The sequence below is a fragment of the Carcharodon carcharias genome, chromosome 4, assembly GCF_017639515.1.
Source record: "Carcharodon carcharias isolate sCarCar2 chromosome 4, sCarCar2.pri, whole genome shotgun sequence".
NCBI lineage: Eukaryota > Metazoa > Chordata > Chondrichthyes > Lamniformes > Lamnidae > Carcharodon > Carcharodon carcharias.
Window position 1 is genome coordinate 141,625,324 of NC_054470.1, and position 23,071 is coordinate 141,648,394.

Consider the following 23,071-nt stretch of genomic DNA (forward strand, 5'->3'; position numbering starts at 1 on the left):
GTTTGCAGGGTGACCAGGAGGGCACCTAATTTTCAGAGTAGGAGGGAACATTTCTAGCCTCCACCCATAACTGGAGTGTTGTGTCCAAGCTCTTGACCCTGACCATGAACCGCTCAAGCCCTATAAATGGAGGTGGAACATTTTTCAAAACGTCTCTGTCACGGATTCAATGCCTGATTGAACTGCTGGAGAGCAGTGAAATTAAGCTCACTTGGCTTATCTTCAGTGATATAGCAGGCCCCAATTGAGCCTGACAAAAATATTTAAGCTTTTAAAGAATAGATGAATGTTCTAACCCTTACAGGACATTTTGGAAACTCCCATCATAAGCAGTGACCCAGCATAAGCAGGTCCTGCTGCTTTCTGTGGAAGCGGAGGTTCTGCCAGTCTTTGCACTGCAAAATTGTAGAAAAATGGCAAACCCACCAGGTTTTGCACCCATAGTACACTTCTCAACTTAAATGTACCTTCAATATGCAAGTTTTTTTTTAAAGATTAATTATCCCAAATACACACAACTATACCCCATGAACTTCAAAGAGGCCAGTAAAATCCGTTCTAAATGTATTTTTGTTTAGACCACAAAAAGGGTGTAAAATTCTACTTACTGTATACTGTAGTATATGCTTTCCTTCCTAAATATATATTTTCTACATTTTAAAAAATCAGCTTCTTATTAACTTTTGGCACCCACTGCCCATTTTGGAGTGAGTAGCCATTTAAGAATTTCTATTGGTTTAAAGAAAGCTTGAAAAAAAGCACTCCAGCTTTTTCACTATGGATTAATATGATTACCAGATTTATGACTTTTCTCCTCACTTTTAAACAAAAGTTGATGAGTATGTTAGCTGGCAACTACCAATGATAAAGCACACATTGAAAACAAACCTGCCCATTATGCTCTTTTTGTTAAAATATTTTCTTGATTTGAACATATTACAACAATTTCATAGTTGAAATCAGTGCTTAACTGACAAAATTCAAAGCTGTTCATAGAGCTGTACAATGTAGCAACAGCCTGAGCCAGCCAGAGATCTTTAACAAAAACAGAATTACCTGGAAAAACTCAGCAGGTCTGGCAGCATCGGTGGAGAAGAAAAGAGTTGACGTTTCGAGTCCTCATGACCCTTCCACAGAACAGTTCTGTGGAAGGGACATGAGGACTCGAAACGTCAACTTTTTTCTTCTCCACCGACGCTGCCAGACCTGAGTTTTTCCAGGTAATTCTGTTTTTGTTTTGGGTTTCCAGCATCCGCAGTTTTTTATTTTTATCTCAGAGATCTTTAACATGCTTTCTCCTTTTCAGCTAAATAAAATGGACGGAGATATCCAGTCCCATCAACTGTGGGAATCATGGTGGACAGGGAAACTTAATTTCGCATGAGGCCAAAAATCTGTTTTCTGACGTTGGGATCAACTTTAGGAATTCTGGTCTCAGGACTTTAAAGGCAGGTCAAGCTGTCCGACCAGGAACTGCGAGAAGTGCTTTTACGTGCATTAGCATGTCATGCATGCTCATTAAAAGGCCAACATGCCGGAATCAAGTTCTCCCGTAAAATTAATGTAGCTCCCCCTTCCCACCAGTCAGAAATTAGAATGTTCACTTTTATGACTATATAAGCGGTGAGTACCTGGTGAACTTGACTTCTTCCACGGTTTTGAGGTGAATAGTTGAGGCTTTGGCCTTTTTGGGGCCTGCTCACGACTTGGTTCATGTTGGGTATTGGTAGGATGAGTTGCATGATCACTTCTCGGCATTTTGGCTAAGATCAAGTGGAGTGAGGTGATGGCTGTAACCAGCTGAGCCCCAAAGCAGGAGTTATGTAATACCGTTAGGGTGGCAGTGAAGGTCAGTGAAGGATGAACACCCATGGATAGTGCCTTCTTCATTCAGCAAATCCTTTTGGAGTTGTGCGGATTTGAAGCTGCGGAGATCTACTGTCTGCAGGACTTCCCCAGCGCTGGATACTTCGGCATGACCTTCAAGAATGTTGCTGCCTGCGTCAAGTTCCTGAATGTATTCAAGTAGAAGAGAGACCAACCACAGATGAGGATCCTGATGGCAGAGCCACTCTTTGCTCTGCCGTTGCAATCGGACCTTGTGGTGACTGTGCATCTCCACAATCCCTAGGTCCCTGTTGCCGATGTGCTCACCTTTCTTGCCAGGTACGTCGACAAGGTTGGGAACTGCACCAAGGTTAAAGACGCCTTCAGGATTTGGAACAGCAAATGCCAGGTCAAGGTCACGCACAAGGTGGACGGTAATGGAGGATCCTCCTCCACCCTCCTTCCAGCTTCGCCATTGGGGGAAGCTGTGGCTACCTTGTCTACACTGGGCAGCCCAAATTTTGTCACTCATGCGGCAAGTCTGGTCATGTGGCAGCCAACTGCAGCGCCATCCTCTGCAAGAATTGCAAGCAGGAAGGGCACCAGACAAAGGACTGCAAACAGACTAAGTGCTGCAACCTGTGTGGCGAGGCAGGCCACCTCTACAAGATCTGCCCCAAAAGCTGCCTCACTTATGCACAGGCGGCCAAAATCAATGAGGCAGAAGCAGATAAAATGCTTAGTGTCACTACTACCAAGAACACTTGTTACCATCCAACCACCAAGGCCTTCAGCAAGCACAACAGGACAAAGGAGGACGTGGAGAGAGACAAGATGAAGGAAAACAGCTGCATTGCCTCCTGAACCTCCCATTCCTCAGCAGAGCGAATCAATGGAGGAGGAACCAGCAATAAATCATCCAGGGGAGTGGCAGCTGGTGAAGAGGGTCAAAAAGAAGAAGGGGCTAAGAAGAGACCAAGCCACTTCCCAGACGAGTGTCAAGAGGCGTGTCCCATCTGGCATGGATGACAAGGGCTGCTGCTTTTTGGATGAAGAAGGGCAAGGGCAGCACCAACAGAAGCAGCAAAGCTCTAGGGAGGTGGAGGATGACTCACCCAAGCTCCAGAACATTGGAAACAATGAGGAGACCAGCGCACCCCAACTTTGCCCACAACTTGAAGAGGCCAGCGCACCCCAGCCCCAGGAATCTGGGAGCAGTGAAGCGCTCAGGGCACACCAGAGGGGGAGTGGATCGGAGAGACTTCCCCAACAGAGAACAATTCAAAGCTCATTCCTTGCACAAACCCCCAGATGCCACCTGAGCTGAACATGGGATGGCTCAGGACAGTTTCCTCAGCCCATCCAAAGTGAGACAATTTATGAATACTATGGGTCTGCAGAAGCAGACCAAAGGTCTGGAACTCTCAAAGACAAACAGGTTTGATAAGCGACAAAATGCTTTAAAAAGGGGGAGAAGATTGTATCCATAAATGTACGTAGCATTAAATCTACTACATGATGTGTTGCAAGCTTGGATTAGCTCTGAGGTCAAAGCTGACCTGCTGTTTATGCAGGATTGTGTGATACTGCACCTCAGCTCCTATAGGCAATGGTCACGATGGGCCATCAATCTGGTTGGGAGGAAACGACTCGCGTTCCTCCGGCCTGGGTATTCTGCTGCAGGGAGGCAACTTCACCGTCTCCAAGGTTAGGGAGGTGGTTGGCAGGCGCCTCCTCGTAGCAGACGAAATGTACAAGAATGCTCCACTGCGGTTAATTAATGTTTATGCCCCGGCACAAAAGAGCGAGCGGCTGTCAGTCTTTCAGCAGCTCCCACTGCTGCTGGCGACCTGCATCATCGATGCTGCTAGATGATCCGGCAGGGCCAACAGCAGATTGGACGCTACATCCAGATCCCTGATGGATATGATAAAAGATGCCAAACTGCACGATGTCTTCAGCAGCCCTGCAGATGGAGTTTAGCGTAGGTGCACCTGCTCGCAGCTAAACAGGTCCATCCATTCCAGGATGGACTTCCTGTTTGTGTCCCGTGTGTTCAGTCAGATCCACCGGCATCAAGCAGATGTTCTTCTCTGACCATTGCCTCCTACTGGCTGACTGTCACTGACAGGAAGACCAGAGGGTTGGCAGGAGGACATGGAAGCTGAACGTGCAACTGCTGACCCCAGAGAACATTGAGGAACTCAAGAGGGATTACAAAGGTTGGTGAACCGTGAAACCCCTCTTTGAGTCCCTGACACACTAGTGGGAAGCGATCAAGGAAAACAAGCTTCTACAAGTATATAAAAGGAAAGAGAGTAGCTAAAGTGAATGTTGGTCCCTTGAAGGATGAGACTGGGGAGTTAATAGTGGAGAATGCAGAAATGGCAGAAACACTTAATCAATATTTTGCTTCAGTTTTCACGGTGGAGGACACTAGTACCACCCCAGTAGTAACAGGTAGTGCAGAGGGTATAGAGAAGGAGGAACTTAAAACACTCACCATCACTAGAGAAAAAGTACTGAGCAAATTATTGGGATTAAGGGGGGGACAAGTCCCCAGGACCTGATGGCCTACATCCCAGGGTCTTAAAGGAAGCGGCAGCGGAGATAGTGGATGCATTGGCTATAATATTCCAAAATTCCCTGGGTTCTAGAAAATTCCAGTAGACTGCAAAAATGCTAATATAATGCCCTTATTCAAAAATGGGAGGGGAGGCAGAAAGTAGGAAACTATAGACCAGTTAGTTTACTGACTGTCATTGGGAAACTGCTGGAATCCATTATTAAGGAAGTAGTAATGGGTCATTTGGAATGTCAAAATGCAATCCATCAGAGTCAGCATGATTTTATGAAGAATAAATCATGTTTAACTAATTTGCTAGAGTTCTCTGAAGATGTGACAAGCAAAGTGGATAATGGGGATCCTGTTGATGTAGTATATCTGGACTTCCAGAAGGCCTTTGATAAGGTGCCAGACAAAAGATTAATACACAAGATAAGATCACACGGAGTTAGGGATAATATATTAGCTTGGATAGAGGATTGGCTAACCAACAGAAAGCAGAGAGCTGGGATAAATGGGTCTTTATCTGGATGGCAAGCTGTAACTAGTGGGGTGCCACAGGGTTCAGTTCTTGGGCCCCAACTATTTACAATTGATATTAATGACTTGGATCAGGGACAGAAGGTACAATAGCTAAATTTGCATATGACATCAAAATAGGTGGGAAAGTAAGTTGCGATGAAGAGATAAGAAATTTACAAATGGATATGGACAGGTTAGGTGAATGGGCCAAAATTTGGCAGATGGAGTTTAACATGGTTAAGTATGAGGTTATCCATTCTGGTCGGAAGAATAAAAAGGCGACTTATTATTTAAACGGAGAGAAGTTTCAGAATGCTTCAGTGCAGAGGGATCTGGGTGTCCTCGTGCATGAATCGCTGAAAGCTAGTATGCAGGTACAGCAGGCAATAAGGAAGGCAAATGAAATTCTGGCATTTAATGCTAAAGGAATAGAGTATAAAAATAGGGAAGTGTTGTTGCAACTGTACAAGGCATTGGTGAGACCGCACCTGGAGTACTGTGCACAGTTTTGGTCCCCTTACTTGAGGAAGGATGTAGTTGTATTGGAGGCGGTTCAGAGGAGGTTCACTAGAATGATTCCAGAGATGCGAGGTTTGTCTTTTGAGGAGAGATTGGAAAGGCCTACACTCGCTAGAGTTTAGAAGAATGAGAGGAGATCTAATTGAGGTATATAAGATGCTAAATGGGATAGACAAAGTAGATGTGGAGCAGATGTTTCCCCTTGGGGGGCATTCTAGAATGAGAGGCCATAGTCTTAGGCTAATGGGTGGTAGATTTAAATCAGAGATGAGGAGGAATTACTTTTCTCAAATGTTCGTGACTTTGTGGAATTCACTACCTCAGAGTGCAGTGGTTGCCGGGACGCTGAATAAATTTAAGGAGGAGATAGATTTTTAACTAGTAACTGGTTGAAAGGTTATGGTGAGAGTGTGGGAAGTTGGAGTTGAGGCCGAAATGAGATCAGCCATGGTTGTATTGAATGGCAGGGCAGGCTCGAGGGGCTGAATTACCTACTCCTGCTCCTAGTTCTTATGTTGGAAAACATCAAAAGGTTTTTCATCCTCAAAGGCATCCAGAAAGCATCCCGACTCCAGAAAAACATGCTCTGGCTGCAGTCGATGGGGGTTGATGTCAAGGAGGAACTCCAAGGAGTGAAGAGTCAGCAAGCCTCGCTCATTGCCACGGGGGCCTCCAAGATCATCTGCCAGTCCAGAGACCCTCTGTGGAGCAGGATGAGACATGCTCACATTTCTTCATCAAAAGGTACACAGAGAGAGCTCTGTGATCAGCCACCTGAAGGAAGAAGACGGCTCAGTAAAGTCATCGCGGTCCGACATTTTGAGGATTAGCAAATCCTTTTATGCCGGATTGTATGACGTGAAGTCCACAGACAGCGCGACATCCCAGTCCTTCCTGTCCTCTATCACAGAGGTCTTAGCAGACAGTACACTGGAGAATCTGGACTAACTGCTAACTCCTGACAAACTGACTAAGGCCCTTGAGTCCTTCGAGAAGAGTGAGACTCCCAGAAGCGACGGCTTACCGGCTCTGCGGCACTGGATCAGCCCAGACCTGCTAGAGGTGTACCAGAGTATGCTTTTGTCCGGCAGCATGTCAGAATCCATGAGGAAAGGAATCATCACCCTCATCTACAAGCAGAAAGGGGAAAGGGAGGAAATTAGAAATTGGCAACCCACCTCATTGTTGAATGTGGGCTATAAGATTCTGTCCAAGGTCTTTGCCGATTGGGTTAAGTCTGCTCTGGAGTTAGTGATCCACCCTGACCAGACCTGCGCTGTGCCCGGCAGGAAGATCTCTGACAGCCTTGCACTACTCAGGGATACGATTGCCTATGTACAGGACAGGGGTGTGGACACCTGCTTCATCAGCCTGGACCAGAAGAAGGCCTTTGACAGAATATTGCACATCTACATGGTGGATGGGCTCTCCAAAATGAGGCTTGGGGAGGGAATCTGCAACTGGATCCAACTGCTCTACACTAACATCAGTAGTTTAGTTCTGTGTCTGAAAGTGACGATGGTTGATGAGAAGAAACCAGCTCCCAAGAAGGGAGGCAAGAAAGCCTTAAAGAAACCGGTAGCAAAGGGCAGCAAGAAGCAGCGAAAGTCGAGGAAGGAGAGTTACGCCATCTACATCTACAAAGTGATGAAGCAGGTTCACCCCGACACCGGCATCTCCTCCAAGGCCATGAGCATCATGAACTCGTTCGTGAGCGATATTTTCGAGCGCATCGCGGCGGAGGCTTCCCGCCTGGCCCATTACAACAAGCGCAGCACCATCAGTTCCCGGGAGATCCAGACCGCCGTGTGCCTGCTGCTGCCCGGGGAACTGGCCAAGCACGCCGTGTCGGAAGGGACAAAGGCGGTCACCAAGTACACCAGCTCCAAGTAAAACCCCAGAACTGACTGAAAAACACATTCAATCAATAGGTGGGAATCAGATAGCTTTCCAATTAAATCTGGAGTCAGGCAGGGCTGCCATCTCTTCCCTATCCTGTTTTTGTGTTGCATAGAACCTTTTGCAGAATCCATCAGGAAGGGTCCGGGCATAGGAGGAGTGATGACCCCAGGCAGTGGAGGCACTCAGATTGAAGCCTCCCTGTACATGGATGATGCCGTCGTCTTCTACTCGGATCCACTGTCGGTGCGCAGGCTGACCAACATCTGCGACCAGTTCGAACTGACCTCAGGAGCCAAGGTAAATCATGGCAAGAGCGAGGCCATGTTCTTTGGGAACTGGGCTGACCGATCCTTTGTTTCCTTCACTGTCTGGACAGTCAGCCTGAAGGTGCTGGGGATATGGTTCAGAGGGACCGGGGCATGCATTAGAAACTGGAAGGAGTGAATGTCTGTGGTGGAAAGAAAACTGGGCATGTGGGAGCGATGCTCCCTCTCCATTGTGAGTAAGAACCTGGTCATCAGGTGTGAGGCACTCTCGCTGTTGCTGTACGTGGCGCAGGTCTGGCCCATTCCTCACTCCTGCAGAATGGCGATTTCCCAAGCCATTTTTCGCTTTATCTGGAGATCGAAAATGGATCGTGTCCGCATTGACGTGATGTACAAGCCTTTAGATAAAGGGGGAAAAAACGTGCCCAACATGTCTAATAGCCACCTTTGTGTGTGGCTACATCAAGCTGTGTGTAGACCTTCGTTACACAGACACTAAGTGTCACTATGTGCTGAGGTTCTACCTGTCCCCAGTGTTGCGAAGGACGGGTCTGGACACGCTGCCGCAGAACGCTCCAAATAGTTGGACCGTGCCATACCACCTGTCCCTTGTGGAAAACCTGATGCAGAAAAACACCTTTGACCACAAGTCCATCAGGCAGTGGTCGGCACGTAACGTCCTAGAGGCCCTGCAGGAAAAGGAAATGGTGGATCCTGTTGGCTGATTCCTCGAGCAGACTGTCAAAGTCATTTGGCAGAATGCCTCATCGTCAGAACTTTGCAACAAGCACCAAGATGTAGCTTGGCTGGTGGTGAGAAAGGCCCTCCCCGTCAGATCCTTCCTACGTGCCAGGAGTCTCACCCCCTCTGCACATTGCCCTCAAGGTGACTGTGGTGGGGACGAGACCGTTGTTCACCTCCTTGTGAAATGTGCCTTTGCAAAAAGGTTCTGGAGAGAGATGCAGTGGTATTTGCCGATGTTCATCCCAAGCAGTACCGTGACACAGGATTCTGTGCTCTACGGGCTGTTCCCAGGGAAGTACACCGAGACAAACATCAACTGCAGTTGGAGGATCAACAACTTGGTGAAAGATGCTCTTTGATCTGCCTGAAACTTAATGGTCTCCAGTGCAAAGAGTTGTCACCGACCGAGCGTTGCAGACTGGCACATTCCAAGGTCCAGGACTACGTGCTGAGGGATGTACTAAAGCTTGGGACAGCCGCTGCAAAGGCGCAATGGGGAAAGGTCGCTGTCTAAGACCGTTCTGCCACAGAGCACCGAGGGACTGGGAATTGTATAGACCACTCGGGCTGTACGGCTCACAATGAATGTATACATTGAATACTAATTGTATTATAATTGTATTAAAGCACCTCAGAGTGCAACATGATGTATGTAGATAACCCCAATGCCATAGCACTGTCTGACTGTCTGTAATGACCATTTGAAATGACTAATATTCATTGATTGTATTGAGGCACCTCATGATCCATTTGTAAAAGTTGAATCTGATTGCACTTTTTGTGATGGCCATTTAGAAATGTTTAGTAATGTTCTTGAAGATATTTTATGAATAAAGTATATATATTTTTTAAAAAGGCAGCTGCCACAAAGGTGCAATGGGGAAAGGTCGCTGTCTAAGACCTTTCTGCCATAGTGGATCGAGGGGCTGGGAATTGCTTAGACCACTCGGGCTGTACGGCTTGCAAATATTGCATGTGGTGAACGCTACATGTAGCATAATTGTATTAACATAGAAACTAGGAGCAGGAGTAGGCCATTCGACCCCTCGAGCCTGGCTGATGATCCAACTCAATAGCCTGCTCCTGCTTTCTCCCCATATCCTTTGATCCCTTTTGCCCCAAGAGCTATATCTAACTTCTTCTTGAAAACATACAATGTTTTGGTCTCAACTACTTTCCTTGGTAATGAATTTCACAGGCTCACCACTCTCTGGGTGAAGAAATTTCTCCTCATCTCAGTCCTAAATGGTCTACCCCATATCCTCAGACTGTGACCCCTGGTTCTGGACTCCCCCACCATCGGGAACACCCTACCTGTGTCTACCCTGTCTAGTCCTGTTAGAATTTTATAGGTTTCTATGAGATTCCCCCTCATTCTTCTGAAGTCCAGCAAATATAATCCTAATCGACTCAATCTCTCCTCATATGTCAGTCCCGCCATCCCAGGAATCAGTCGGGTAAACCTTCGCTGCACTCCCTCTATAGCAAGTACATCCTTCCTCAGAGAAGGAGACTAACACTGCACACAATATTCCAGGTGTGTTCTCACCAAGGCCCTGTACAATTACAGCAAGACATCCCTGCTCCTGTACTCGAATCCTCTGTCAATGAAGGCCAACATATCATTTGCCTTCTTTACCACCTGCTGCACCTGCATGCTTACCTTCAGCGTCTGATGTACAAGGACACCCAGGTCTCGTTGCACATTCCCCTCTCTCAATTTATAGCCATTCAGATAATAATCTGCCTTCCTGTTTTTGCTACCAAAATGGATAACCTCACATTTATCCACATTATACTGCATCTGCCATGCATTTCCCACTCTCTCAGCTTGTCCAAATCACACTGAAGCATCTCTGCATCCTCCTCACAGCTCACCCTCCCACCCAGCTTTATGTCATCTGCAAATTTGGAGATATTACATTTAATTCCCTCATCTAAATCATTAATATAGTGAATAACTGGGGTCCCAGCACCGATCCCTGCAGTACCCCACTAGTCACTGCCTGCCATTCGGAAAAAGTCCCGTTTATTCCTACTCTTTGTTTCCTGTCTGCCAACCAGTTTTCTATCCATCTCAATACACTACCCCCAATCTCATGCGCTTTAATCTTACACGCCAATTTCTTATGTGGGACTTTGTCGGAAGCCTTCTGAAAGTCCAAATAAACCACATCCACTGGCTCCCCCTCATCAACTCTACTAGTTACATTGTCGAAAAATTCCAGTAGATTTAAGCACCTCAGAGTGCAACATGATGTATATAGACAACTCCAATACCATTGCACTGTCTGAATGTCTGTAATGACCATATTGAAATGACTATAATATTCATTGATTGTATTGAAGCACCTCATGATCCACATGTAAAAGTTGAATCTGATTGCACTTTTTGTGATGGCCATTTTGAAATATTTTGTAATGTTCTTTTAGATGTTTTATGAATAAAGTATATTTTCCAAAAAAAAAGATACCACAGTACATGCGAGAGTCTGGACAAACCACTAACCCCTGACGAACTGACTAAGGCCCTTGAGTCCTTTGAGAAGAGTAAAACTCCTGGAAGTGACAGCTTACGGGCTGAGTTGTATTCGGCTCTGTGGGACTGGATCAGCCCAAACCTGCTAGAGGTGTACCAGAGTATGCTTCTGACCGGCAGCATGTCAGAATCCATGAGGAAAGGTATCATCACTCTCATCTACAAGCGGAAGGGGGAAAGGGAGGAAATTAGAAATTGGCGACCCATCTCACTGTTGAACGTGGACTATAAGATTCTGTCCAAGCCATCGACATTCAGGTCAAGTCTGCTCTGGAGTTGGTGATCAACCCTGACCAGACCTGCGCTGTACCCAGCAGGAAGATCTCTGACAGCCTTGCGCTACTCAGGGATGTGATCGCCTATATACGGGGACAGAGGTGTGGACACCTGCTTCATCAGCCTGGACCAGGAGAAGGCCTTTGACAGAGTATCGCACACTTACATCGTGGATGGGCTCTCCAAAGAGGGGTTTGGGGAGGGAATCCGCAACTGGATCCAACTGCTCTACACAAACATCAGTAGCGCAGTTTCACTCAATGGGTGGGAATCAGAAAGCTTTCCAATTAAATCTGGAGTCAGATAGCGCTGCCCTCTCTCCCCTGCCCTGTTTGTGTGTTGCATAGAACCCTTTGCTGAGTCCATCAGGAATGATCCGGGCATTAGAGGAGTGACGATCCCAGGCAGTGGAGACACTCAGGTTAAAGCCTCCCTGTACATGGACAATATCGCTGTCTTCTGCTTGAATCCGCTGTCGGTGCGCAGACTGATCAACGTCTGCGCCAGTTCGAACTGGCCTCAGGAGCCAAGGTAAATCATGGCAAGAGTGAGGACATGTTCTTTGGGAACTGGGCTGCCTGATCCTTTGTCCCCTTCACTGTCAGGTCAGATGGCCTGAAGGTGCTGGGGATGTAGTTCAGAGGGACTAGGGCATGCGTTAGAAACTGGAATGAGCAAGTGGCTATGGTGGAAAGAAAACTAAGCATGTGGGAGTGATACTCCCTCTCCATTGTGGCTAAGAACTTGGTCATCAAGTGTGGGGTACTCTCGCTGTTGGCCCATTCCTCACTCCTGCACGATGGCAATCACCCGAGCCATCTTTCACTTTATCTGGAGGTCGAAAATGGATCATGTTTGCAGGGACACAATGTAAAAGCCGGTAGATAAAGGGGGAAAAAACGTGCCCAACATTGCCCTCATCCTGATGAGCACCTTTGTGTGTGGCTGCATCAAGCTGTGCTTAGACCCCTGGTACGCAAACACCAAGTGTCACTGTGCTGAGGTTCAACCTGTCCCCAGTGTTGTGAAGGATGAGTCTGGCCACGCTGCCGTGGAACGCTTCAATTAGTTGGACCTTGCCATTCCACCTGGCCCTTGTGGAAAAAGTTATGCAGAGAGACACCTTTGACCACAAGTCCATCGGGCAGTGGTCGGCACGTAACTTCCTAGAGGCCCTGAGGGAAAAGATGTCAGATGGTTCTCCGAGTAGATTGTCAAAGTCATTTGGCAGAATGCTTCATCACCAGAACTTTCCAACAAGCACCAAGACGTAGCTTGGCCGGTTGGGACAAAGGCCCTCCCTGTCAGATCCTTCCTATACGCCAGGAGTCTCACCCCCCTCTGCACATTGCCCTTAAGGTGGCTTGAGGTGGGGAAGAGACTATTGTTCAGCTCCTTGTGGAATATGCCTTTGCAAAGAAGGTCTGGAGAGAGATGCAATGGTTTTTGTTGAATCTGATCCTGAGCAGTGCTGTGACACAGGACTCTGTGCGCTGTTCCCAGGGACACACACCGAGACAAACATCAACTAACTGCAGCTGGAGGATCAACTCATTGAAAGACACTCTTTGGTCTGCCCGAAACTTGTTGGTCTTCCCGTGCAAAGAGTTGTGTCCCCTGACTATTGCAGACTGGCACATTCCAAGGTCCAGGACGACGTGTACTAATGCTTGGGGCAGCCGCCATAAAGGCTCAATAGGGAAAGGTCACTGTCTAAGACCTTTCTGCCATAGTGCATCGAAGGGCTGGTAATTGTATAGCCCCCTCAGTTTGTAGACTGAGAAGGAATGTATGCAGTGAATACTAAACATATCATAATTGTTTTGAAGCACCTCAGAGTGCAACATGATCAATGTCGATAACTCGAATACTGTTGCACTGTCTGACTGTCTTGTAATGACCATGTTGAGATGTCTGTAATGTTCATTGATTGTATTGAAGCACCTCATGATTTATGTGGAAAAGTTGAATACGATTGCACTTCTTGTGATGGCCATTTAGAAATGTTTTGTAATACTCTTTTGGATACTTTATGAATAAAGTATATTTTTCCAAAATAAAAAAAGAAGGCTGGACACAGGAAGCAGGTGAAAGGGGAAACTGTCCTTGGAAGGAAGAGACCATCTGGGGAAGGAGAAGAGGCTGTATGGAGAAAGACGTGACTGTCTAGGGAAGGTGAGAAGGCAGGGAGGGAATAGGAGGGTACAGCTATGTGGAATGGAGGGCAAGGCCATTGCTGTTGGGTAGGGGGTTCCCGTGGGTGGTTGGGTGGGTGGGTGATTGGGTGAGTGGTAGGAATTTGTCGGACAAAGATGATGGGAGTGAGAAGGTCCTGCAGGGCAGGTTTGGTGCTGTTGATGGTGGGGTCCTGGGGTTGAACTGTAGGTGCTGGGCTGCGGAGGGAACAGTCATGGTGAGGGGAGAGTGGGATGTGGTAGGATGGCAGATCGAGGGTGATAGCCAGGTAGGTGAAGTTTTCATGGAGTGGGGTCATGGAAGTGGACAAAACAGGTGGCATGGATAACAGGAGGGGTCAGGGTCATGGTGGGCATGGGTAAGGGTGTAGGCTCAGAGAGGAGGGAAGGCACATGGAGGTGGATGATAATTGGTGCAAGGGTAATGGGGGAAGGTTCAAGGGTGACAAAGGGGTAGAGGAATGGTTATATTGGGTGGGTCAAGAGTGATGGTGGGGCAGTTGGTGGGTGATGGGTAGGGTAAAAGGTTACAGAGGGAGTCTCAAAGCTAACATGCACCAAATAGGGAAAGGAGGTGGGGTAGCATTGCTAGTAAAGAAGGAAGTCAATGCAATAGTGAGGAAGGATATTGGCTCAGAAAATCATGATGTGGAATCTGGGTGGAGAATAGAAACATCAACGGGCAGAAAACATTGGCGGGTGTTGTCTCTAGGGTCCCCAAAGAGGAATAGACATGTAAGGGAAGGCATTAAGCAGGAAGTTAGAGATGCATGCAATAAGGGTACAACTGTAATTATGGGTGACTTTAATCTACATATAGATTGGACAAACAAAACTAGCAATAATATTGCGGAGGAGGATTTCCTGGAGTGTGTATAAGATGGTTTTTTAGACCAATACATCAAGGAGCCAATTAAAGAGCAGGCTATCCTAGACTGGATATTGTGTAATGAGAAAGGATTACTTAAGAATCTTCTTGTGCGGGGTCCCTTGGGGAAGAGCGACCATAAAATGATAGAATTGTTCATTAGGATGGAGAGTGAAAAAGTTGAATCCAAAACTAGGGTCTTGAATCTAAATAAAGGGAACTATGAGGGTATGAGGCACGAGTTGGGAATGATGGATTAAGGAACCTTACTAAAAGGGTTGACAGTATAGGCAATGGCTAATATTTAAGGAACGTATGCATGAATTACGAGAGTTATTCACTCCTGTCAGGCGCAAAAATAAAGCAGAAAAGTTGGCTCAACCAGGATTACAAAATAAATTAGAGATAGTATTAGATCCAAAGAGGAGACATATAAAATTGACAGAAAAAGCAGCAAGCCTGGGGATTGGGAGCAGTTTAGAATTCAGCAAAAGTAGACAAAAAGATTGATCAAAAAGGGGAAAATGGAGTATGAGAGTAAACTTGTAAGGAACATAAAAAAAATGACTGTAAAAGCTTCTATAAATATGTGAATAGAAAAAGATTAATGAAGACAAATGTAGGTCCCTTACAGTCAGAAATGGGGGAAATTATAATGGGAAAAAAGAAATGGCAGAAGAATTGAATACATATTTTTTGGTTCTGTCTTCACAAAAGAGGACACAAATAATTTCCCAGAAATGTTAGGGAACCAAGGGTCTAGTGAGAGGGAGGAATTGAAGAAAATCAGTATCAGTAAAAAAAAAATGGTGCTAGAGAAATTAATGCAGTTAAAGGCTGAAAAATCCCCAGGGCCTGATAATCTACACCCAGAGTACTAAAGGAAGTGGCCCTGGGAATATTGGATGCATTGGTGGTCATCTTCCAAAATTTTATAGACTCTGGAGCAGTTCCTACAGGTTGGAGGGTGGCAAATGTAACCCCACTATTTAAAAAAGGAGGGAGAGAAAACACAGACAATTATAGACCAGTTAGCCTAACATCAGTAGTGGGGAAAATGCTAGAGTCTATTATAAAAGACATGGTAACAGAACACTTGGAAAGCATTAACGGGATTAGACAAAGTCAGCATAGGTTTATGAAAGGGAAATCATGCTTAACTAATCTACTGGAGCTTTTTGAGGATGTAACTAGTAGAATAGATAAGGGAGAACCAGTGGATGTGGTGTATTTGAATTTCAAGAAGGCTTTTGATAAGATCCCACGTAAGAGGCTAGTGAGCAAAATTAAAGCACATGGGATTGAGGTAATATACCGTCATGGATTGAGAATTGGTTGACAGACCAGAAACAAAGAATGGGAATAAATGGGTCTTTTTCCGGGTGGCAGGCGGTAACTAGTGGTGTACCACAGGGATCAATGCTTGGGCCCCAGCTATTCACAATATATATAAATGACTTGGATGAGGGAACCAAATGCAATATTTCCAAGTTTGCTGATGACACAAAACTGGGTGGGGTTGTGAGTTGTAAGGAGGACACAAGGAGGCTTCAGGGCAATTTAGACAAGTTGTATGGGAAAATACATGGCAGATGCAATATAACATGGATAAATGTGAAGTTATACACTTCGGTGTGAAAAACAGAACAGCAGAGTATTATTTAAATGGTGATATATTGGGAAATATGGATGTACAAAGGGATTTGAATGTCATTATACACCAGTCAATGAAAGTAAATAGGCAGGTGCAGCAAGCAGTTGGGAAGACAAATGGTAAGTTGGCCTTCGTTGCAAGAGGATTTGAGTTCAGAAGTAGGGATGTCTTACTGCAGTTATACAAGGCCTTGGTGAGACCACGCCTGGAGTATTACATGCAGTTTTGGTCTCCCTACCTAAGAAAGGATATACTTGCCATAGAGGGAGTGTAGTGAAGGTTCACTAGGATGATATCAAGGATGGCAGGACTGTCGTATGAAGAGAGATTGATTTCACTGAGCCTGTATTCACTAGAGTTTAGGAGAATGAGAGAGGATCTGATTGAAACATATAAAATTCTAACAGGGCTAGACATTTTCCCTGGTTGGGGAGATTTTTGTTTTATTGAATTCAAACTCCACCTGCCATGGTGGGATTCAAACCCAGGTCCCAGAGCATTATCCTGGGCTTTGGGATTACTAACCCAATGACAATACTACTACACCACCACGTGCCCTCCAGAACCAGGGGCCACAGTTTCAGGATATGGGGCAGGCCATTTAGGACTGAGATGAGGAAAAATTTCTTCACTCAGAGGGTGGTCAACCTGTGGAATTCTCTCCCACAGAAGGCTGTGGAGGCCGGATCACTGAGTATATTGAAGAAAGAAATTGATAACTTTTTGGATATTAGGGGCATCCAGGGGTATGGAGAGAAAGCAGGAATATGGCATTGAGATAGAGGATCAGCCATGGTCATGTTGAATGGTGGAGCAAGCTCCAAGGGCTGAATGGCCTACTCCTGCTCCTAATTTCTATGTTTCTTTCTTTGATTCTCGACAATGCAATGCGGTCAATGTAAACATGTGATTCTGCAAGGTGGGAGGATAGTATTTTTGGATCTATTAAGTTCAAGATCAGCACAATTAGCTGACTGAAGGGACACCCTAATAATCATGAGACAATTGGATGACAACCAGGCTCAGTTGTGTTCCCTTTATGGTGACAGCAGGTTTGTCTCCGATTCATGGCTCTCCTAATATTGAAATCCCAGCAAGGTCTGGAACTGCCGTTCATTCTGTGTGATTTGCCATCATCTGTGGTCAGAAGCAGGGATGAAGGGAGGGAGGGAGGTGGATGCCTCCTAGGGGCACAGCTGGTGGACTGCAGCAAACTCCTAACTCCAAAACTCCATCCTCCCAGGCAAATGGTTGTGCCTGCTCATGTGGCTAATCTTTCTATTCTGTCAAGGCAATGGTCTCTCTATAGAGTCTCTGAATGGTGTATGTGAGAGAGTTCTCGCACATGGCTCTCACCACCCTGGTCAAAGAGCAATATCTCCATGCACGAATGGGAGGAACACCCACCTCTGCTCCTCCAGGTTGTCCTTCACCTAGAAGGAGTAGGATGGGGATGCTATGTCTAGACGGAAGCCAGGTACAGGGCTTAGCACTGGCTGGTGGCTCTGAGATGGAGACAAAACTGTAAAGAATATGCTCACTAGATTTCTTACTTCAATTCATTCACATATCCATGAAACCCAGATGATGCAGGCTCCAGGCAACCCTGCCTTCCTACTGTCTCTCATCTAGATGAGGAGAAGGAGGGCCTATCGCAGGTTGGCACAGGGCTAGGAGGAGCAATGGGCTGAGCAGCAAGAGGCAGCAGGGCCTCAAGAAGGTTAAGATGTTGGCGAACAGGGTCCACTGTAATGATGAGAAATGACCTGACAACAGGCATATTGCAAGCATTGCAGGTATCTAAAAATGAGCAAAAGGCAATGCAGGAGGTGCCTTAGAATGCCCTGGAATGTGGTTACACACATATGCCAGCCTCTCCATGTCAAACTGTGGCCACAAGGACTAGGAGGGAATCCCATGCTGGTGGCATTGAAGGTCACCGCTGCCTTAAACTTCTTTGCTAGTGGCTCCTTCCAGCGCTCCACTGGGGACTTGTGTGGCATCTCCACACAAGTGCATCCGTGAGTTGACAGATGCCCTGTTCAGGATAGCACACCAATTTGTCCAATTTTGCATGGGTCCTGAAAGCCAGACTGCTAGTGTTGGGATTTGCGGAAATCCCAGGTTTCCCACAAGTACAGGGCACTCATGTCACCCTCACACCTGCTCTCAAAGGGGAGCTGACCTGGCAGAGAACTCTTTCTGGCAGAGACAGGTAGATGAGTCCACAGGGAAGAGCAGCATGAGAACACCATTTGGCCACTCAAGATCAGTCCTCAATGCAGATTGATCAAGGAAGATCATGTTTCTGCCCCCCACCCTGCCCCCCCCCCCACCCCCCCCCGGTCGCTACTCGGTCATAGTAACCCCACATCCCTTAACATCTTTATCATGCCAAGAAGTGCTGAGGTTACTTTGGAGTCCACTCACTGAGAGTGCCTCACCTACACTATGGGTTGCTGAGTTGCAACCACTCCATACCCTCTGACTGCAGAGACTTCTACAAGCTTCAGTCCTAGATAGCCTTTGGATTAATGTTAGATTGTGATCTGTCATTGTGGACACCCCAGCCAAGGTAAACATCTTTCCTGCATTGCCCATGCAGAACCCTGTTAGGGTTTAGCATGGAAAGCCTCACAACCCTCGGCACAGTCCAGCAAACAGCCTATTTAACTCTCTCTCATCTCATGGACTAAGATCCTGGTCCTTCAATGATATCCAATGCATCTTGGTTGCAAACCCTTTATGCAAGGTCTACTGCCACCCTTGATAAGAAAATGAGCAGTCCAAACAAATCTCCATGTGATGTCTAACAAAGTCTTCAGTCAACTGCACACACCTCTTAAATTCTACACTCAAATCTTTCTTGCAGTCAAGGCTAACTTGCCTGTTGCCTTACTTGCAGCCTTCACCTGCATAATAGCTCAAAATGACAGAACATCAAGGAAGGCCATTAACGATTAGACATGCCCACCACAGATTTCTCCAGGAAGCCTCTGGTTTTCCACTGTTAAGAAGAGATTGTATAGCTTCACTCTCAGCCCTGAAACTGCATCTACAGTGTTTCTTGCCACTTTCATAGCAGGTTTAACTCCCCTTAACTCGTAGCATCCACTCATATCTCACATCAGGGCAACTGCAGCAGGAACTGCAATGACCTCCCTGAACAACTTTTCAGAGGTCACACGGTGAGCTGCACGCGATGCAATGGCTTGCATGAAGAGTGGATAGGCAGCGCACTCACAAATGATGGCCAGTGTTTAATCATACACATGTGAGATTATTCAGGAATCACAATGTTGATAATGTAAGAGAAGTGAATCTAAAGGCGTACATCATCGGATTCTGATGGGGCCCCACACTTCAGACTCTTAAGTGCCCGTGACCATTGAGGGAACTAGCAGCAAGATGAAATCCAGGAAACTTCCAAACAGTGCAAGTGAACATATATTTTCAAGTGCCAAAACTATATACAATGGTTATACACACATGCCACCTCTGTGCCTTAATATATCTTAATCCTTTTTTACCTCCTGCTATGTCCAGATGCAGCCCCGACATCTACAGCTGAGGTGGAGGCAGCCTGCTGACTGCTATGCCCTATTGCCTGTGATGACTTTGGCAGGTGTCCTTTGGTGGCCAGAAGCCTGGAGGGCCCTGGCCTGCTATGAGTCTCCTGCTCAGGTCCAGATACACCCTCCTTGGCCTGACCTCATGGAGGCAATGTGATCACTGGTAGAGGGGATTCTCAGTAGCAGGGCACCCTTGGAGTGCCCTGGGATGATTCCCGCAGGGTGCTTGGCTGGTAATCCTCCTCCCTTTGGGTGCCTGATGGCACCTCCCTGACTCCTTGAGGGGAAGGGGCACTGAAGGAGGTCAAGGTGCTCTATCCTCCTTCTGCCTAGACACTGCAGCATTGCACCCATGGCTAGAGTGACGGAGTGCAAGTCCAAGTATGTATCCAGCAGCCACTGTATGTCCTACTGGACTTAGGTCTCCCAGGCAACCACCACCCTTTCCATGGAGGCAGCAAAGCACTTACACCTGGAGCCATGACAGTAGACAGAATGTGAACGGACTCCTCCAGCCTTTAGTCCAGTCTGCGCATGGCCTCTGACATCTCTGCCTGATGTTACCCTGCCTACATCTGCATCTCCAACATGTCTTTTAGGGCCAACTCCAGAGGCTCATTATCTGCATGGGGCTGAAGAGAAGCCTGGTCTCCAGCAGTCCTCTGAGTGTCAGGGATCTTGGTTGTCACTTCTTCCACCAGTTGTGGACCCCTATCAATGATGTTTTCACCAGATTGTGACCCCTTGCCTACTTTTGAATGTGGACCCACAGAAATGAGTGTATCTGCGCTGGTGAAGAGCACAGGTGAACTCTGTGATGGTGCCTCCTCTGAGACTTCTGAGGCATCATCCTCAGAGGTGAGGTTGGATATGAAGCTGTTTCCCTTGTTGACCTCCCCATTTTCTTGCTGGTACCTGGAATTGAGAAAAGACAGATTACGTGATTGACTAAGTAGGCTCCCTAATTCAATCAATGTCTCACTCTGTGGGTGCAGCTGACAACTGCAGCTTGGAGGCATCATAATCGGCTTCCTGGGGAGTCCTATCTTGCCTTCAGCACAGGCATGGCCCTGCTCCTCCCCAGCTAGCTCGGCAGCCTGTTCCTTGAAAGGGGTGAGGACTTCAATACAAAAACAGAATTACCTGGAAAAACTCAGCAGGTCTGGCAGCATCGGCGGAGAAGAAAAGAGTTGATGTTTCGAGTCCTCATGACCCTTCAACAGAACTGAGGACTTCAATGTTTGGAATTCCATTTCTGGTTTGGGACTGCTCCCGCTTGATGTGGGCATTCATTCCCTGCAGAAAGGCAGATCATCATCTGAAAGGTTGCATGAGCAGTTCAGGAGTGTGCATGCCTTAGACAGCTGCTGAATCCTCACCAGTAATTGATTTAAGAAGCAGGATGTCCTGCAACTGATAGAAGATTGAGAGCATAAAGTGGCTGGCACACATTCAGTGCAGATGTTCCATTTGCTGTTAAGTGCTGCAACACAAACTCCAGTCTGACATCTCTGTGCACTTGCACACTTAAACTGCCTGATTCCCTTATGTGTGTCAGTTTGCAGTGAGAGTAAATGATGCACTTACCCTGGCGGAGTGCAGCAGATCATTCATCCTCTTCTGACGCTGCTGGGCGTTTCTGTGCTAGGCCCCCACCTTTGCTGTGACCTCCATTCAGGCTGCTGTGTCATTCAGGAGGGTCTCCTGCTGCCATCCCAGTGAAACAGCACCTCCTGCCTTGCCTGGACAGCCTGGAGGAGAGTGTCCAGGGAGGTAAAAGCAAAATCCTGTGGATGCTGGAAATCTGAAACAAAAACAAAAATTGCTGGAAAAACACAGCAGGTCTGACAGCAGCTGTGGAGAGAAAGACAGAGTTAACGTTTCGAGTCCGTATAACTCTTCTTCAGCACCAAAGAGAAGTAAAAATGTGGTGAAATATTTACTGTTTAAGGGGGTGGGACAGGTGAAGTTGGAAAGAAGGCCAGTGATAGAACCAGAGAAGCAAAGAACCATAGAAAGTTACAGCACAGAAGGAGGCCATTTGGCCCATCTTGTCCATGCCAGCCTGAGGACACCCAGGTGCCCTTTCTAATCTCACCTTCCTGCACCCAGCATATAGCCCTGCAGCTGACAGCACTTAAGGTGCAGATCCAGGTACTTTTTAAAAGAGTTTAGAGTTTCTGCCTCAACCACCAACTTGGGCAGCAAATTCCAGACACCCACTACCCTCTGTGTAAAAAGGTTCTTCCTCATGTCCCCCCTACACCTTCTGTCACTTATCTTGAATCTATGTCCCCTGGTTCTAGAATTCTCCATCAAGGGAAACAATTTTATCCTGTCCACTCTATCTATTCCCCTCAATTTTGTACACCTCAATCAAATCACCTCTCAGCCTTCTTTGTTCTAAGGTAAATAACCCCAACCTATCCAATCTCTCCTCGTAGCTACACTTTTCTAACCCTGGCAACATTCTTGTAAACCTCTTCTGCACTCTCTACAAAGCTATTATGTGCTTCCTGTAATGTGATGACCAGAACTGCACACAATACTCCAGTTGTGCCCTCACCAGTGTTTTATACAATTCCAACATTATATCCTTACTGTTATATTCTATACCTCTGCCAGTGAAGGAGAGCATTCCATATGCCTTCTTTACAACCTTGTCTACTTGAACTGCTGCCTTCAAGGACTTGTGTACTTGTACGCCAAGATCTCTCACTCCTTCTACCTCTCTAAGTATATTCCCATTTATTTTGTAATCCCTGTAACTGTTTGACCTCCGTAAGTGTATGACCTCACACTTCTCTATGTTAAAACCCATCTGCCACTTGACTGCCCACGCCACCAACCCATCTATATCGTTTTGGAGATTATGGCTATCCTCTACGCTATCCACTACTCAGCCAATCTTTGTGTCATCTGCAGATTTTCCAATCATGCCCCCCATGTTCACGTCCAAATCATTAATATATAACACAAACAGCAAGGGTCCCAACACCGAGCCCTGTGGAACACACTTGAGACAACTTTCCATTCGCAAGGGCATCCATCGACCATTACCCTTTGTTACCTGTTACAAAGCCAACCTTTTATCCAGTTTACCACATTACCCTGAATCCCATGGGCTTTTACTTTCCTGACCAATCTGCCATGTGGGACCTTGTCAAATGCCTTGCTAAAATCCATGTACACAACATCCACTGCTCTACCTTCATCAACCCTTCTTGTCACTTCCTCAAAGAATTCAATCAAATTTGTGAGGCAAGATCTTCTTTTAACAAATCCATGCTGACCATCCCTGACAGGTCCATGCCTTTCCACATGACAGTTAATCCTATCTCTCAGGATTGATTCTACTAATTTGCTCACCACCGATGTAACACTAACTGGCCTATAATTGTTTGGCATTTCCTTTGATCCCTTTTTAAATAATGGAACTACATTTGCATTTCTCCAGTCCTCCAGTACCTCCCCTGTATCTAGTGAAGATTGGAAAATCATCCTCAGAGCAACTGTTATCTCCTCCCTGACTTCCTTCAGCAGCCTCGGAAACAATGCATTTGGCCCTGGTGACTTATCAACTTTCAAGGATTTCAACCCGTTGAATGCTTCCTCTCTCTT

The 23,071-nt window shown here is 46.5% G+C and overlaps 1 protein-coding gene across 1 annotated transcript; it reads left to right on the top strand.

Annotated features, from left to right (window-relative positions):
• The first annotated feature begins 6,847 nt into the window (after positions 1–6,847).
• Positions 6,848–7,327, top strand: LOC121276794 (histone H2B-like). The gene has a single exon (XM_041185340.1). The coding sequence runs from the start codon at positions 6,848–6,850 to the stop codon at positions 7,325–7,327; it is 480 nt and encodes a 159-aa protein (XP_041041274.1).
• Positions 7,328–23,071: the final 15,744 nt, after the last annotated feature.